This window comes from Xenopus tropicalis, chromosome 8 (assembly GCF_000004195.4).
Source record: "Xenopus tropicalis strain Nigerian chromosome 8, UCB_Xtro_10.0, whole genome shotgun sequence".
Lineage (NCBI taxonomy): Eukaryota > Metazoa > Chordata > Amphibia > Anura > Pipidae > Xenopus > Xenopus tropicalis.
In genome coordinates, this window is record NC_030684.2 from 14,803,237 (window position 1) to 14,820,111 (window position 16,875).

The window sequence follows — 16,875 nt, forward strand, 5'->3', positions numbered from 1 at the left end:
TCAGACTTATACATTGGGGAGACAAAACAACCTCTCTGTAAGAGAATGGCCCAACATAGGCGGGCAAACTCCTCAGGACAAGACTCAGCGGTCTATCTACACCTCAAAGAAAAAGGTCACTCTTTTGAGGACAGTAACGTGCATATTTTGGACCGAGAGGACAGATGGTTTGAAAGAGGTGTGAAAGAGGCCATTTATGCCAACCTGGAAAAACCATCCCTGAACAGAGGAGGGGGCCTGAGACACCGCTTGTCACCAACATACAATGGCGCGTTGACATCCTTACCCCGGCAGTTTCACAACAGTTCACACTTCCAGTCATGTACTTTGAAGGATTAACACCTTCATCAATGAGAATCTTGGTACCATTGTGATTGGATCATACCTTCTTACACCTGTCAGTTTCAGCTAACACCTAACTGAACAAGTTCAATGGAACCATTGTGATTGGATGTCTGTGACTCTACTACCATCAAGAGTTTAAATACCGGGGAATTCCCTACCAGTCATTTGAACTGAAGAAGCCACTCGGATGAGTGGTGAAACGTTTTCAAGAAAAACTCAGAAAAGTCCAGTTGTTTTAGACTTAATTCTACTAGATACTGTATATCATGACCTGGATGAATGAGAATCTTCATAGACAGCATCTTCTAACAACTGCACATGTAAGTTATCGTCTTGTGGGTTAGGGTGGGATGTGGGTTATGGTATTGCGAGTAAGGAGTGGGTTAATGTTTGTGGGTTAGGGTGGGATGTGGGTTATGGTATTGCGGGTAAGGAGTGGGTTAGTGTTTGTGGGTGAGGGTGGGATGTGGGTAATGGTATTGCGGGTCCAGGGAGTGGCTAGTGTTTGTCGGGTGAGGGTGGGATGTGGGTTATGGGTATTGCGGGTCAGGAGTGGGTTAGTGTTTGTGGGTTTATGTGGGATGTGGGTTATTGGTATGCGGGGTCAGGAGTGGAGTTAATGTTTTGTGGGTTAGGGTGGGATGTGGGTTTATGGGTATTGCGGGGTCAAGGAGTGGGTTAATGTTTGTGGGTTTAGGGTGGGGATGTGGGTTATGGTATTTGCGGGTTAAGGAGTGGCGTTAATGTTGTTTGGTGGTGGGTTGGTATGGCAGGGTGGGAAATGTGGTGTTAGGGATGGGGGTATGGTTGGCGGGTAAGGAGTGGGGTTTAGTGTTTTGTGGGTTACAGTGGATGTGGGTTATATTGCGGGACAGGAGTGGGTTAGTGTTTGTGGGTTACAGTGGATGTGGGTAGGGTAGTTGTGGGACAGGAGTGGGGTTAGTGTTGGGGTTACAGTGGGAGTGGGTTATGGAATTGCGGTCATGGGTCACAGGTATAAGGGAACAATTGCAGAATTATTATTACTCACCTACCTCCATGGATAACACTGAACAATCTCTCCTTAGGAACGAAGCACTGAAACATCAACAACGAGGCAGCCATCGGGGGAGGGTTCGGGGCATAAATTAGGGGACCTAATTACCATCCTTGGGGGGCCCCCACAAACATCTTTAACATCGTGGTCCCGATGGCAGCCCTCCATGTTCTCTTCATCATGGATATCAGAATCTTCTAACAACTGCAGAGTGGGTTAATGTCTTGTGGGTTAGGGTGGGATGTGGTTATAATATTTGGGGTCAGGAGTGGGTTAATGTTTGTGGGTTACAGTGGGATGTGGGTTATGGGTATTGCGGGACAGGAGTGGGTTAATGTTTGTGGGTTACAGTGGGATGTGGGTTAGGGTATTGCGGGACAGGAGTGGCGTTAGTGTTTGTGGTTACAGTGGGGATGGGGTTATGGTATGGGTTTGTGGGTTAGTGGGTGTGGTTATGGTTTGGGGACAGGGTGGGTTATGTTGTGGTTAGTGGGATTGGGTTGGTGGGGATCAGAGTGGGTTAGTGTTGTGGGTTACAGTGGGGATGTGGGTTAGCGGATATGCGGGTCAGGAGTGGCGTTAGTGTCATGTGGGTTAAGGGTGGGAGTGGGCTTATGGTAATTGTTGGGTCAGAGTGGGTTTAGTGTTTGTGGGTTAGGTGTGGGATGGGGTTATGTGTATTGCTGGGTCCAGGCAGTGGGTTAATATATATATAAATTTTTTTATAACAATTCTTTTATTGAGTGTAAATGTACATAGTTTGCAGTATATTGTTTCCATTGTCATTTACTTGTTGTACAGAAAGTAAATAAGTAAATAACAACATAACAATAATAACATGCAGTGCCTTCTTTGCAGATACCGATGCTATTTGCCATTCAAGCTGTGTTTCTGGTTACTAGCCTGCCCTTCAGGGCCTTAGTGAGATATTGGGGTTACACTGTTACCTTGTGTCTGGGTGTGTAGGTTATTCAAGGGGGGGATATGGGGGGTACCTCCCTGACCTGCATATCTTAGGGGGGTTCTGCGTCTATCCATGGTGACCATATTTTATCAAATTTTTGAGGGCACCCTCTCCTTATGTACGTTAGCTTGTATAGGGGTATAGCTTTGTTGATCATGGATTCCCATGCTGCTACTCTAGGGCCATTGAGTGGGTTAATATTTTGTGGGTGAGGGTGGGATGTGGGTTATAGTATTGCGGGTCAGGAGTGGGTTAATATTTTGTGGGTGAGGGTGGGATGTGGGTTATGGTATTGCGGGACAGGAGTGGATTAGTGTTTGTGGGTTACAGTGGGATGTGGGTTATGGTATTGCGGGAAAGGAGTGGGTTAATATTTGTGGGTTACAGTGGGATGTGGGTTAGGGTATTGCGGGACAGGAGTGGGTTAGTGTTTGTGGGTTACAGTGGGATGTGAGTTAGGGTATTGTGGATCAGGAGTGGGTTACAGTGGGATGTGGGATATGGTATTGCGGGTCAGGAGTGGATTAATGTTTGTGGGTTACAGTGGGATGTGGGTTATGGTATTGTGGGTAAGAAATGGGTTAATGTTTGTGGGTTACAGTGGGATGTGGGATATGGTATTGCGGGACAGGAGTGGGTTAGTGTTTGTGGGTTACAGTGGGATGTGGGTTATGGTATTGCGGGACAGCAGTGGGTTAGTGTTTGTGGGTTACAGTGGGATGTGGGTTAGGGTATTGCGGGATAGCAGTGGGTTAGTGTTTGTGGGTTACAGTGGGATGTGGGTTAGGGTATTGCGGGACAGCAGTGGGTTAGTGTTTGTGGGTTACAGTGGGATGTGGGTTAGGGTATTGCGGGACAGCAGTGGGTTAGTGTTTGTGGGTTACAGTGGGATGTGGGTTAGGGTATTGCGGGACAGCAGTGGGTTAGTGTTTGTGGGTTACAGTGGGATGTGGGTTAGGGTATTGCGGGACAGCAGTGGGTTAGTGTTTGTGGGTTACTGATAAAAATCTTTTATCCCGGCTGAGTGATGAGACGACCCATATCCGCAGCCTGAGATACCGGTTCCCATGGATTCCCCAAACGCACCGAACAAGGTTTCCTACGATATCATTGGTGCGCGTATGGGCAGCTTAAGGCTCAAGGTATTATAGCCAGAGGCAATAAAAAGGCAAAACACACAGAGTTGTAGCTGCAAAGAAGATTACAGTACTGTGGGGGCTCAGGGGGCGCTGATATATAAGGCAACAACTCACGCCATGTACTCACCATTACACTGAAGGCTAAACCAGTTACCCATCTGGTAACCAGCAACAAGCCCTGTACCCCGAGCCCTCGGCCTGTACCATCCATACTATCATAGCCTGGCAACCCCCCCTCTCTGTAATGCCCCAAACCATAAGGATCTCCTCGCCAAAAAGCACATCTACACGACACCTGCCTATTGGGGAAAGTAGGGCCCTACTGGGACTGCCCCCCCAGCAAGAAATGCCCCCCCATAATAAGGGGAACTGTACCCCCAAATACAACTGGGCTCAAGAACTCAAACCAGAAATATGTAAAAACACTGATTGGTTGTACTGTACTGACTGATTAGAATGGGTTGGACGGCTGAATACAGGGTTATGGGAGATCGTGGTACCAGTTGGTCCAGTCAGGAAGGAATCCCCCCCCCCCTGCAGCAAATAGAGAGGCCTCAGAAGGGGTTTATCCTTCCTCTGGGTCAACTAGCAGTTAGGCAGGTTATATACAGGCATTATGGCTGAACGTGATCCACGTGTGTCCTTTTAAACCTAATTTATCTGATTATGTAAATAACATAGTTGGATGACACCTCGGGGCACCCTGGCAAAGTGCCATTAAAGGCCTAAGGACATACAGGTATAGGGCCGGTTATCCAGAATGCTCGGTACAAAGGGTATTACGGATAAGGGGTCTTTCCGTGATTTGGATCTCCATCCCTTAAGTCTACTAAAAAATCAATAAAACATTAATTAAACCCAATAGGATTGTTTTGCATCCAATAAGGATTATTTATATCTTAGTTGGGATCAAGTACAGGTACTGTTTTATTATTACAGAGAAAAGGGAATCATTTAACCATTAAATAAACCCAATAGGGCTGTTCTGCCCCAATAAGGGGTAATTATATCTTAGTTGGGATCAAGTACAGGTACTGTTTTATTATTACAGAGAAAAGGGAATCATTCAACCATTAAATAAACCCAATAGGGCTGTTCTGCCCCCAATAAGGGGTAATTATATCTTAGTTGGGATGAAGTACAGGTACTGTTTTATTATTACAGAGAAAAGGGAATCATTTAACCATTAAATAAACCCAATAGGGCTGTTCTGCCCCCAATAAGGGGTAATTATATCTTAGTTGGGATCAAGTACAGGTACTGTACTTGATTCGTTGTTCTAATATCCCTTGTTCTAATAAGCCTGAATTCGCCCGATATAACCCACCCGTAGGTGGGGATACCGGGAGAAGATCAGCTCGCTTGGCAACGTGTATGGCCGCCAATATTCTTCCTTCCTGGGCCGAACACACTATATAATCCCAGAGGTAGAGCCAGGGTAGACCTTTACCTGTGGCTCCTTGTTTAGTGTGGCAGCTCCGTCAGTCTCCCTTGTGCTCTATCCGATTCTCAGTTCATTCCCCAGGCCACAGATTTTGGCCTTTAAGTTGCGCAGTTCCCCTTGAATTTTTTGTGTCTTTTTGTTGCCCTGCCGCACTGCATCCAGAATAGCAAGATCTTGGTCTGGCCCGATGTTCAGCGTCACCTGAGAGGAGAGCAAAAAGAGGAGAGCAAGATTAATTCACATCTCCTCTCACCCCCACAGGGCCCTTACCCATAGGGGTTCCTTCTTAGTTTGGTTATGAGCCGTCTCACTGCGTGTGTTTAATCCTCTAGTACAGCAATAGCAGTGTTATGAAGTTTAAGCTCCCCCTACTGGCTAGAAAATGTAACTGCTGCTCCAAATATCATAGTACAGGTATGGGATCACTTATCCGGAAACCCGTTATCCAGAAAGCTCTGAATTACAGAATGCCGTCTCCCATAGACTCCATTTTAAACCTGATTTTCTTTTTATCTGTAATAATAAAACAGTACCTTGTAATTGATCCCAACTAAGATATAATTACCCCTTATTGGGGGCAGAACAGCCCTATTGGGTTTATTTAATGGTTTAAATGATTCCCTTTTCTCTGTAATAATAAAACAGGACCTGTACTTGATCCCAACTAAGATATAATTACCCCTTATTGGGGGCAGAACAGCCCTATTGGGTTTATTTAATGGTTAAATGATTTTTTAGTAGACTTAAGGTATGGAGGTCCAAATTACGGAAAGACCCCATACCCAGAATACCCTTGGTTCCGAGCATTCTGGATAATGGGTTTTTACCTTCAAGTATGTTATAGAATGGTCAATTTTTAATTTGTCTTCATTTTTTTATAGTTTTTTTTTTTTAATCATTTGCATTCTTCGTCTGGCTCTAAATGGGGGTCACTGACCCCGGCAGCCCATAAACTACTGCTCTGTGAGGCTACAGTTTTATTGTCCTTTTTTATTACTTATCGTTCTATTCAGGTGCTCTCCTACTCATGTTCAAGTCTCTTATTCAAAGCGCTGACTGGTTGCTAGACTAATTTGAACCCAAGCAACCAGACAGCTGCTGAAATTTCGAATTGGAAAGCTACTGAACAAAAGCTAAGTAAAATCCACAAATAAAAAAAAAAAGACCAATTGCAAATTGTCTCAGAATAGCCATCTCTTCTACTAGATTGTACTAGAAAATACCAGCCTGTGTGTTTTCCCCTGTTTGGTTAAGGTGACACTTAATATTTATTCTCTGCCATCTTGTTTCTGTATATAGATATGCTTTCGTATAAGGCAATGAGATGCGTGCAACAGAAAATCTTGCCGTCGGTCTATCCCAGACTCACCTTGAATAGTTGCTTCTCTACATCCTTTAACCGCTGTCTCAGCAGCTTGATGTCAGTCTTATAGCCCTCTACCTCCATGTTGCGCCTTTTCTCCAGAGCCTCGTATCTCTGCGCCATCAATTGCAGCCGCTTGGCCACCTTATCTGAACGTTCCTGGTATAAGAATAACATTGGATATTAATCTCACAAACAGATGTTGGGTAACTGTAACACTACAGGAGGACTAGGGGAGATAACCAGTCACATTTTTATAAAAGCGAACAAAGTGGTTTTTAATTATTTGCTTTCTTCTTCTGACTCTTTCCACAGTCAAATGGGGGTCACTGACCCCGGCAGCCAAGAAACTATTGCTCCGCGAGGCTACTTTTAATTGTGTTGATTTGAAAAACCCATCATACTGTTCTTCGACTTCAGCTTATTCTACCGCTTTTTCTTCTTATTTTTAGCGCCCCCCATTTTCTAAACGCTACTCCACCTACAGATTTAGGGGTACAACACCCAGACTCCCCACACTTCTTCGCCCTATAGCGGAGCAGGTTGCTTGTGCTTTTCTAAGCGATTCCCCCCGTCTTTTTGTGGCGCTGCTCCGAACACCCCAATTTTCCATTGACTTTGACAGGGAAGAATGAAATGAAGAATGAAACAGCGACAATTGCTGGATCCCAAAGGGGGAGGGGCCAACAACAGCCAATCAAATATAACCCATTGACTTTAATGGGAAAATTTAAACTGCTGCCAATCTTACAGCTCTGAGGCTACAGTCCCCAAACTTGAATCACATAGTCATGGGGTCAGCCTGAATGAAAATATGATGATTGTTGGATGCCCAAAAGTGGGCGGAACTGTGAACAGCCAATCAGATTTTACCTGCTGCCATTCTCACAGTAATAACACCGGGGTCCCCAAACTTTGCAGAGTTAATGCAAAGTTTGCAGAGTTAGTCACTGGGTAAGTACAATTCCAGGTTAGAAAAAGTGGGCGGAGCCACCAACCGCCAATCAGATGTCTCTTGTTGACTTTCAGTGGGGAAATTTAAATTGCTGCCATTCAGACAGTATTAAAATCAGGGTCCCCAAACTTTGCACAGTGGTTTTTACTATAGAACTGTGGTCCAAGGTTAGAGAAAGTGGGCGGAGCCAACAGATCAAATTTCCTTTAGTGACTTCACGTTTTTTAACCCAACATAAAGTTTGTTCTCAACCTTCCATTTCTAGTTGTTATTGTTATTTCTCTATTCAGGCCCTCTCCTATTCATATACCAGTCTCTCACTCAAACCACTTCCTGGTTGCTAATAGGGTAATGTAAACCCTAGCAACCAGATGACTCGGGAGTGGCTGAACAAAAAGTAAAATACATTTAACAAACACAAAAAAATAAAGACCAATTGCAAACTGTATTAGAATATTACTTTCTACATCATACTAAATCAGGGATCTTCAAACCATGGCCCAAAGGCCGGATTTAGCCCCCCAAGGTAATTAACCTGGCCCCGGCTGCCTCCTCACCCCTGGCTACTACCTGTAGACCTGCAGACGCAGCAGGGAATGGGGGAGCAGGGAGCTAAAGGATGCAGCAGGGAGTGGGGGAGCAGGGAGTCGGAGAATGAAGCAGGGGAGCAGGAAGGCGGAGGACGGAGCGGGGGAGAAGGGAGCTGGAGGACGCAGCAGGAAGTGGGGGAGCCGGGGGATGCAGCGGGGGAGTAGGGAGCCAGAGGACACAGCTGGGAGTGGGGGAGTAGGGAGTTGGAGGACGAAGCAGGGGAGCTGGAGGACAAGACAGGGGAGCAGGGAGCAAGAGGACGAAGCAGGGAGTGGGGAAGCAGGGAGCCAGAAGACACAGCTGGGAGTGGGGAAGCCGGGGGATGCAGCGGGGGAGCAGGGAGCCGGAGGACACAGCTGGGAGTGGGGGAGCAGGGAGTCGGAGGACGAAGCAGGGGAGCAGGGAGACGGAGGATGGAGCGGGGGAGCAGGGAGTCGAAGGACAAAGCAGGGGAGCAGGGAGCCGGAGGATTGAGCGGGGGAGCAGGGAGTCGGAGGACAAAGCAGGGAGCAAGAGGATGCAGCGGGGAGCAGGGGAACAGACAGTGGGCCATAGTTTGAGGATGCGGGGGCCTAGTTTGAGGACTACAGTCCGGCCCCCCAGCAGTCTGAGGGACCATGAACTGGCCCCATGTCTAAAAAGTTTCAGGACCCCTGTAGTAAATGGTAACTCAAATGTGAACCCCCCTTTACAAGGTATTAAGAACTCACCTTGAAGATTTCCCTGCCCACGTCTCCCTCCTCTCGTATCTTTCCCAGCTCATCCTCCAGTGTCACACACTGCTCCCGGTACATTTCAGCGAGGCGATGTGCTTGTGCCAGCTGCTCTGTAAGAGACTGTATAAGAAGAGGCATAAGAACCAGCAAGCAGCGCTAATACCATAATATCCTTTATTCACACATTCATGGGAATTACCCTTCACTTCCTCACTGTGCGAGTGCCGACTTGCTTTCTCGACCAATGACAAACGCAGGATCTCTCGCTCGTGTTCCCGCTCTTGCTCTGTGTCACTACTTAAAGCCAACTGCTCTCGGCACCGGTCTAGCTCTCGGAGCAGCCGATCTTTCTCGGCCATCCAAGATTTCTCATTGGCTCGGCACTCAAATTATTTCAGTTGCAGGAAATCCCTGGTGCTCTCGTACAGCAATTTCTGGGTCTTATTCAGCCTGGGAAAGATTGAAAGTGATGGTTCCAGAAGCCAGTGATGTACAACAGGGGGCTGATTTCCCCAACCCTAGGTGTAGGAGGCCTATGGATTTCTCTACTTTTCTCACACACTCACTTATCTGTCATAGATTTCATTTTGTCCTGGTCTCTTTGGTGCTGCACCTGGGTTTCTTCCACGCGGACCTTCCTGTCCTCTAACAGAGTCTCTATCTGCTCTTTGGATAGTCGTGTCTGCTCTTCCAGCTGGGCCTGCAGCGCCTCCACCTGGTCAGAAGAAAAGGTAACAACTTGAATTCAGTTGCCTTTCAAGAAGGCTTGTAATCCAAAAGTAGGAACCCCAATCAGGGTCAGAACTATGGGTAGGAAGCAGAGGCAGCTGCCTAGGGTGCAAGGATTGGGGGGGGCAGGTGGCCGACTGGGTTGTCTAGGGCGCCCGGTCGCTTAACCCGGCTCTGACCCCAATATCTGTTTCACACATTACATGAACAGAATGACCCAAGGAATAATTAAATATTCAAACGCAGCTTCACCTGAAGCAAAAGAATCTGGGGATCTTCTTTCTTGCCCTCTTTGCTTCTGTCTTGCTTCCCCGGTGCTTTCAGAGGTGCTTGTTTGGTACCTGTAAGTGGAAAGCAGCGGGTCACCTACTGACATATATGAAAGAGTCAAACTTAGGGAAACTTACAGCCATGGCTCCTTTATATAAAAGAAACAGATATTAAAACAAAAGCCAAGTTTAAACACATTTTAGGAAATAAGATTTGAAAGCACACAAGTCACTAACCTGCCTGGCCTGAACGTTGCAGTTTCCGGGCGTATGGATCCCCAGACTGAACAGCACGTTGGGGAATGGTGACCTGCAATCATAGATGAATTAAAGGGAAAGTTAATTTAAGATAAAACCTGGGCTGATTTTTTATTTTTATTAGCAACCTCCCCTGGAATTTGGAAACCCATCAGTGCCCCCCCAATACTTATGTCGTTAGGAAGCTCAGATTCTCCCTATTGCTTGTTACATGGCCAGGCAGATCTAAGACAAAACCGAGAAGCTCACATGGATATTCTTGTTATGCGGCTGAAAAATGGGTTACTGTTATGGGTTACTGCCCAGGGGCAAATCAGCCCAGTGTTGTTAATTAAGCACCAATGGGTTCCTAAACAAAGAGGACATCAGGAGACAGGACACTGATGACAGGTGAGGACCCTCCTCCTCTCCCTTTATCCCACCATTCCGGAAGGGAGCCAGCTTGTAATAAAGAGAAATAAGCTCTAGAACATAAACCTACTAACAACTCTCAACAAGTTCTCTAAGGGCAATTTTGAACAAGAGTTGGGGGAGGGAAGCCCTGTGTCCCCCTTACGACTGGAGAGAAAAGGATTTAACAGTAACACATAAATCTCCTTTTCTCCCATGTCTAGGGGGACACAGGGACCGTGGGGACATTTTTGTCCGGTGTCTGCCATTTCTTTATCAATGTCTGCATTTGATCATGAACTGAATTCTCCTGAATAGCATTAACCCTTTTACTGCCAGCTGTTTTGGTCAAAGCGGAACGTGTATTGCCAGACAGTTTTTGAACATTTTGCACTGTTTCACTTTAGGGGCCTTTCCTTGGGGGGACTTTTAGTTTACCCAGGAAAACAATATATCGATTTTTTCAGAACAATCTAAGCTTTCAAAATATGGTAGAATTTTTGTGTAATTCCAATTCTGTAACAAGATATAGGCGTCTAAATGTGTAAAAATAAAAAAAAATCACATTTTCCATAATATAAACACACATACTAGAAACAAAAATTATTTTATGCCCGAATATACAACTGATTTGGAAAGTCCCATGTCTCCTGAACGTGCCAATACCAAATATATATAGTTTTATGGGGATTTCTCACTTGTATAGGTCACAAACTCCCAGCAGTAAATTACCAAATTCCCAAAGCACTGCTCCAGAAAGCTGCATATTTTAGATTTAAAGGACAAAATTTCCACTAACAGAAGGTTTATCCCAGAAAATTGGGCATTTTTGGAAAGAACAGATTCTGGGGAATCCAGAATAGGCACAACTGTCTGTCTACTCCAAACTATCAAGTCGCTATGCTTTCCTAAATTTATTGGTTTTTATCAAAATTTGTGATTTTAAAAAAAAAATTGCTTTAAAGCTTCCAGTCTATAGTATCGTATCTCCTACAGGTCATAAAGTAACCAAATAAAACACCCTAAATATGAACCCCAGGGGTCCCCTGAACAGTTTGATGCCCAATATGTATAGGTTTAGCTAAGTATGTGGCATGTAGGGGCCCCAATGGGAACATACCCCCATATGTACTGTCATTTCTGTCATTTCAGCTTCTGCCAAATCAACACATTTACATCATTATATGTCGGATAATGCTACAAAAAAAGTACACTCACCCCAGAAAGCCATATATTTTTGGAAAGTACAAATCCCCCCGAATCTATAATGGGTAAACATTTCTTTTTGCTCCAAAGTACCAAGCTGTAAAGCTTTCCTAAGTTTGCAGATCAGCCCCCCAGCCCAATAAATAGTGACTGTCTGTAGCACCTTACAGCCCCCCTGGCATTCCCAGTACCCAGAGGCACAAACAGCCCCCCCCAGCCCAATAAATAGTGACTGTCTGTGGCACCTTACAGCCCCCCTGGCATTCCCAGTACCCAGAGGCACAAACAGCCCCCCCCCCAGCCTAAAAAATAGTGACTGTCTGTGGCACCTTACAGCCCCCCTGGCATTCCCAGTACCCAGAGGCACAAACAGCGCCCCCCCAGCCCAAAAATAGTGACTGTCTGTGGCACCTTACAGCCCCCCTGGCATTCCCAGTACCCAGAGGCACAAACAGCCCCCCCCCAGCCCAAAAAATAGTGACTGTCTGTGGCACCTTACAGCCCCCCTGGCATTCCCAGTACCCAGAGGCACAAACCCCCCCCCCCCAGCCCAAAAAATAGTGACTGTCTGTGGCACCTTACAGCCCCCTGGCATTCCCAGTACCCAGAGGCACAAACAGCCCCCCCAGCCCAATAAATAGTGACTGTCTGTGGCACCTTACAGCCCCCCTGGCATTCCCAGTACCCAGAGGAACAAACAGCCCCCCCCCCAGCCCAATAAATAGTGACTGTCTGTGGCACCTTACAGCCCCCCTGGCATTCCCAGTACCCAGAGGCACAAACAGCCCAACCCCCCAGCCCAAAAAATAGTGACTGTCTATGGCACCTTACAGCCCCCCTGGCATTCCCAGTACCCAGAGGCACAAACAGCCCCCCCCCCAGCCCAAAAAATAGTGACTGTCTGTGGCACCTTACAGCCCCCCTGGCATTCCCAGTACCCAGAGGCACAAACAGCCCCCCCAGCCCAATAAATAGTGACTGTCTGTGGCACCTTACAGCCCCCTGGCATTCCCAGTACCCAGAGGCACAAACAGCCCCCCCCCAGCCCAATAAATAGTGACTGTCTGTGGCACCTTACAGCCCCCCTGGCATTCCCAGTACCCAGAGGCACAAACAGCCCCCCCCCCAGCCCAATAAATAGTGACTGTCTGTGGCACCTTACAGCCCCCCTGGCATTCCCAGTACCCAGAGGCACAAACAGCCCCCCCAGCCCAATAAATAGTGACTGTCTGTGGCACCTTACAGCCCCCCTGGCATTCCCAGTACCCAGAGGCACAAACAGCCCCCCCAGCCCAATAAATAGTGACTGTCTGTGGCACCTTACAGCCCCCCTGGCATTCCCAGTACCCAGAGGCACAAACAGCCCCCCCCAGCCCAATAAATAGTGACTGTCTGTGGCACCTTACAGCCCCCCTGGCATTCCCAGTACCCAGAGGCACAAACAGCCCCCCCCAGCCCAATAAATAGTGACTGTCTGTGGCACCTTACAGCCCCCCTGGCATTCCCAGTACCCAGAGGCACAAACAGCCCCCCCCCAGCCCAAAAATAGTGACTGTCTGTGGCACCTTACAGCCCCCCTGGCATTCCCAGTACCCAGAGGCACAAACAGCCCCCCCCAGCCCAATAAATAGTGACTGTCTGTGGCACCTTACAGCCCCCCTGGCATTCCCAGTACCCAGAGGCACAAACAGCCCCCCCCAGCCCAATAAATAGTGACTGTCTGTGGCACCTTACAGCCCCCCTGGCATTCCCAGTACCCAGAGGCACAAACAGCCCCCCCCAGCCCAATAAATAGTGACTGTCTGTGGCACCTTACAGCCCCCCTGGCATTCCCAGTACCCAGAGGCACAAACAGCCCCCCCCAGCCCAATAAATAGTGACTGTCTGTGGCACCTTACAGCCCCCCTGGCATTCCCAGTACCCAGAGGCACAAACAGCCCCCCCAGCCCAATAAATAGTGACTGTCTGTGGCACCTTACAGCCCCCCTGGCATTCCCAGTACCCAGAGGCACAAACAGCCCCCCCCAGCCCAATAAATAGTGACTGTCTGTGGCACCTTACAGCCCCCCTGGCATTCCCAGTACCCAGAGGCACAAACAGCCCCCCCCAGCCCAATAAATAGTGACTGTCTGTGGCACCTTACAGCCCCCCTGGCATTCCCAGTACCCAGAGGCACAAACAGCCCCCCCCAGCCCAATAAATAGTGACTGTCTGTGGCACCTTACAGCCCCCCTGGCATTCCCAGTACCCAGAGGCACAAACAGCCCCCCCCAGCCCAATAAATAGTGACTGTCTGTGGCACCTTACAGCCCCCCTGGCATTCCCAGTACCCAGAGGCACAAACAGCCCCCCCCAGCCCAATAAATAGTGACTGTCTGTGGCACCTTACAGCCCCCCTGGCATTCCCAGTACCCAGAGGCACAAACAGCCCCCCCCAGCCCAATAAATAGTGACTGTCTGTGGCACCTTACAGCCCCCCTGGCATTCCCAGTACCCAGAGGCACAAACAGCCCCCCCCAGCCCAATAAATAGTGACTGTCTGTGGCACCTTACAGCCCCCCTGGCATTCCCAGTACCCAGAGGCACAAACAGCCCCCCCCAGCCCAATAAATAGTGACTGTCTGTGGCACCTTACAGCCCCCCTGGCATTCCCAGTACCCAGAGGCACAAACAGCCCCCCCCAGCCCAATAAATAGTGACTGTCTGTGGCACCTTACAGCCCCCCTGGCATTCCCAGTACCCAGAGGCACAAACAGCCCCCCCCCAGCCCAATAAATAGTGACTGTCTGTGGCACCTTACAGCCCCCCTGGCATTCCCAGTACCCAGAGGCACAAACAGCCCCCCCCCAGCCCAAAAAATAGTGACTGTCTGTGGCACCTTACAGCCCCCCTGGCATTCCCAGTACCCAGAGGCACAAACAGCCCCCCCCAGCCCAATAAATAGTGACTGTCTGTGGCACCTTACAGCCCCCCTGGCATTCCCAGTACCCAGAGGCACAAACAGCCCCCCCCCAGCCCAATAAATAGTGACTGTCTGTGGCACCTTACAGCCCCCCTGGCATTCCCAGTACCCAGAGGCACAAACAGCCCCCCCCCAGCCCAATAAAATAGTGACTGTCTGTGGCACCTTACAGCCCCCCTGGCATTCCCAGTACCCAGAGGCACAAACAGCCCCCCCAGCCCAATAAATAGTGACTGTCTGTGGGCACCTTACAGCCCCCCTGGCATTCCCAGTACCCAGAGGCACAAACAGCCCCCCCCAGCCCAATAAATAGTGACTGTCTGTGGCACCTTACAGCCCCCCTGGCATTCCCAGTACCCAGAGGCACAAACAGCCCCCCCCAGCCCAATAAATAGTGACTGTCTGTGGCACCTTACAGCCCCCCTGGCATTCCCAGTACCCAGAGGCACAAACAGCCCCCCCCCAGCCCAATAAATAGTGACTGTCTGTGGCACCTTACAGCCCCCCTGGCATTCCCAGTACCCAGAGGCACAAACAGCCCCCCCAGCCCAATAAATAGTGACTGTCTGTGGCACCTTACAGCCCCCCTGGCATTCCCAGTACCCAGAGGCACAAACAGCCCCCCCAGCCCAATAAATAGTGACTGTCTGTGGCACCTTACAGCCCCCCTGGCATTCCCAGTACCCAGAGGCACAAACAGCCCCCCCAGCCCAATAAATAGTGACTGTCTGTGGCACCTTACAGCCCCCCTGGCATTCCCAGTACCCAGAGGCACAAACAGCCCCCCCCAGCCCAATAAATAGTGACTGTCTGTGGCACCTTACAGCCCCCCTGGCATTCCCAGTACCCAGAGGCACAAACAGCCCCCCCCAGCCCAATAAATAGTGACTGTCTGTGGCACCTTACAGCCCCCCTGGCATTCCCAGTACCCAGAGGCACAAACAGCCCCCCCCCAGCCCAATAAATAGTGACTGTCTGTGGCACCTTACAGCCCCCCTGGCATTCCCAGTACCCAGAGGCACAAACAGCCCCCCCCAGCCCAATAAATAGTGACTGTCTGTGGCACCTTACAGCCCCCCTGGCATTCCCAGTACCCAGAGGCACAAACAGCCCCCCCCAGCCCAATAAATAGTGACTGTCTGTGGCACCTTACAGCCCCCCTGGCATTCCCAGTACCCAGAGGCACAAACAGCCCCCCCCAGCCCAATAAATAGTGACTGTCTGTGGCACCTTACAGCCCCCCTGGCATTCCCAGTACCCAGAGGCACAAACAGCCCCCCCAGCCCAATAAATAGTGACTGTCTGTGGCACCTTACAGCCCCCCTGGCATTCCCAGTACCCAGAGGCACAAACAGCCCCCCCCAGCCCAATAAATAGTGACTGTCTGTGGCACCTTACAGCCCCCCCTGGCATCCCAGTACCCAGAGGCACAAACAGCCCCCCCCCAGCCCAATAAATAGTGAACTGTCTGTGCACTTACAGCCCCCCCTGGCATTCCCCAGTACCCAGAGGCACAAACAGCCCCCCCCAGCCCAATAAATAGTGACTGTCTGTGGCACCTTACAGCCCCCCTGGCATTCCAGTACCCAGAGGCACAAACAGCCCCCCCCAGCCCCAATAAATAGTGACTGTCTGTGGCACCTTACAGCCCCCCTGGCATTCCCAGTACCCAGAGACAAACAGCGCCCCCAGCCAATAAATAGTGACTGTCTGTGGCACCTTACAGCCCCCCTGCATTCCCAGTAACCCAGAGGACAACAGCCCCCAGAATAAATAGGATGTTGTGCACCTTAACCCCCCTGGCATTCCCAGTACCCAGAGGCACAAAAGCCCCCCAGCCAAAAATAGTGACTGTCTGTGGCACTTACAGCCCCCTGGCATTCCCAGTACCCAGAGGCACAAACAGCCCCCCCCAGCCCAATAAATAGTGACTGTCTGTGGCACCTTACAGCCCCCCTGGCATTCCCAGTACCCAGAGGCACAAACAGCCCCCCCCAGCCCAATAAATAGTGACTGTCTGTGGCACCTTACAGCCCCCCTGGCATTCCCAGTACCCAGAGGCACAAACAGCCCCCCCCCAGCCCAATAAATAGTGACTGTCTGTGGCACCTTACAGCCCCCCTGGCATTCCCAGTACCCAGAGGCACAAACAGCCCCCCCCCAGCCCAATAAATAGTGACTGTCTGTGGCACCTTACAGCCCCCTGGCATTCCCAGTACCCAGAGGCACAAACAGCCCCCCCCCAGCCCAATAAATAGTGACTGTCTGTGGCACCTTACAGCCCCCCTGGCATTCCCAGTACCCAGAGGCACAAACAGCCCCCCCAGCCCAATAAATAGTGACTGTCTGTGGCACCTTACAGCCCCCCTGGCATTCCCAGTACCCAGAGGCACAAACAGCCCCCCCCAGCCCAATAAATAGTGACTGTCTGTGGCACCTTACAGCCCCCCTGGCATTCCCAGTACCCAGAGGCACAAACAGCCCCCCCAGCCCAATAAATAGTGACTG

At 49.6% G+C, this 16,875-nt stretch overlaps 1 protein-coding gene across 6 annotated transcripts in view; it reads right to left on the reverse strand.

The window, feature by feature from the left end:
- LOC101733413 (coiled-coil domain-containing protein 77-like) overlaps nucleotides 1-16,875 on the reverse strand; it is a 123,556-nt gene that overhangs the window by 90,634 nt on the left and 16,047 nt on the right. For 4 of the 6 annotated variants that reach the window (XR_004219940.1, XR_004219939.1, XM_031892258.1 and 1 more), the window contains exons 2-8: nucleotides 9,789-9,861; nucleotides 9,535-9,623; nucleotides 9,120-9,268; nucleotides 8,742-9,003; nucleotides 8,548-8,673; nucleotides 6,298-6,450; nucleotides 4,935-5,129 (exon numbers count right to left, since the gene is read on the reverse strand). Coding sequence is in view for 2 of the 6 variants with exons in the window: in XM_031892258.1 (XP_031748118.1) it covers nucleotides 4,983-5,129; nucleotides 6,298-6,450; nucleotides 8,548-8,673; nucleotides 8,742-8,912 (597 nt within the window). In the remaining 4 variants the exon portion in view is untranslated. Of the gene's footprint in view, nucleotides 1-4,934; nucleotides 5,130-6,297; nucleotides 6,451-8,547; nucleotides 8,674-8,741; nucleotides 9,004-9,119; nucleotides 9,269-9,534; nucleotides 9,624-9,788; nucleotides 9,862-16,875 lie in introns of those variants that run through there. The other 2 variants (XR_004219941.1, XR_004219942.1) reach the window with 2 other exon arrangements.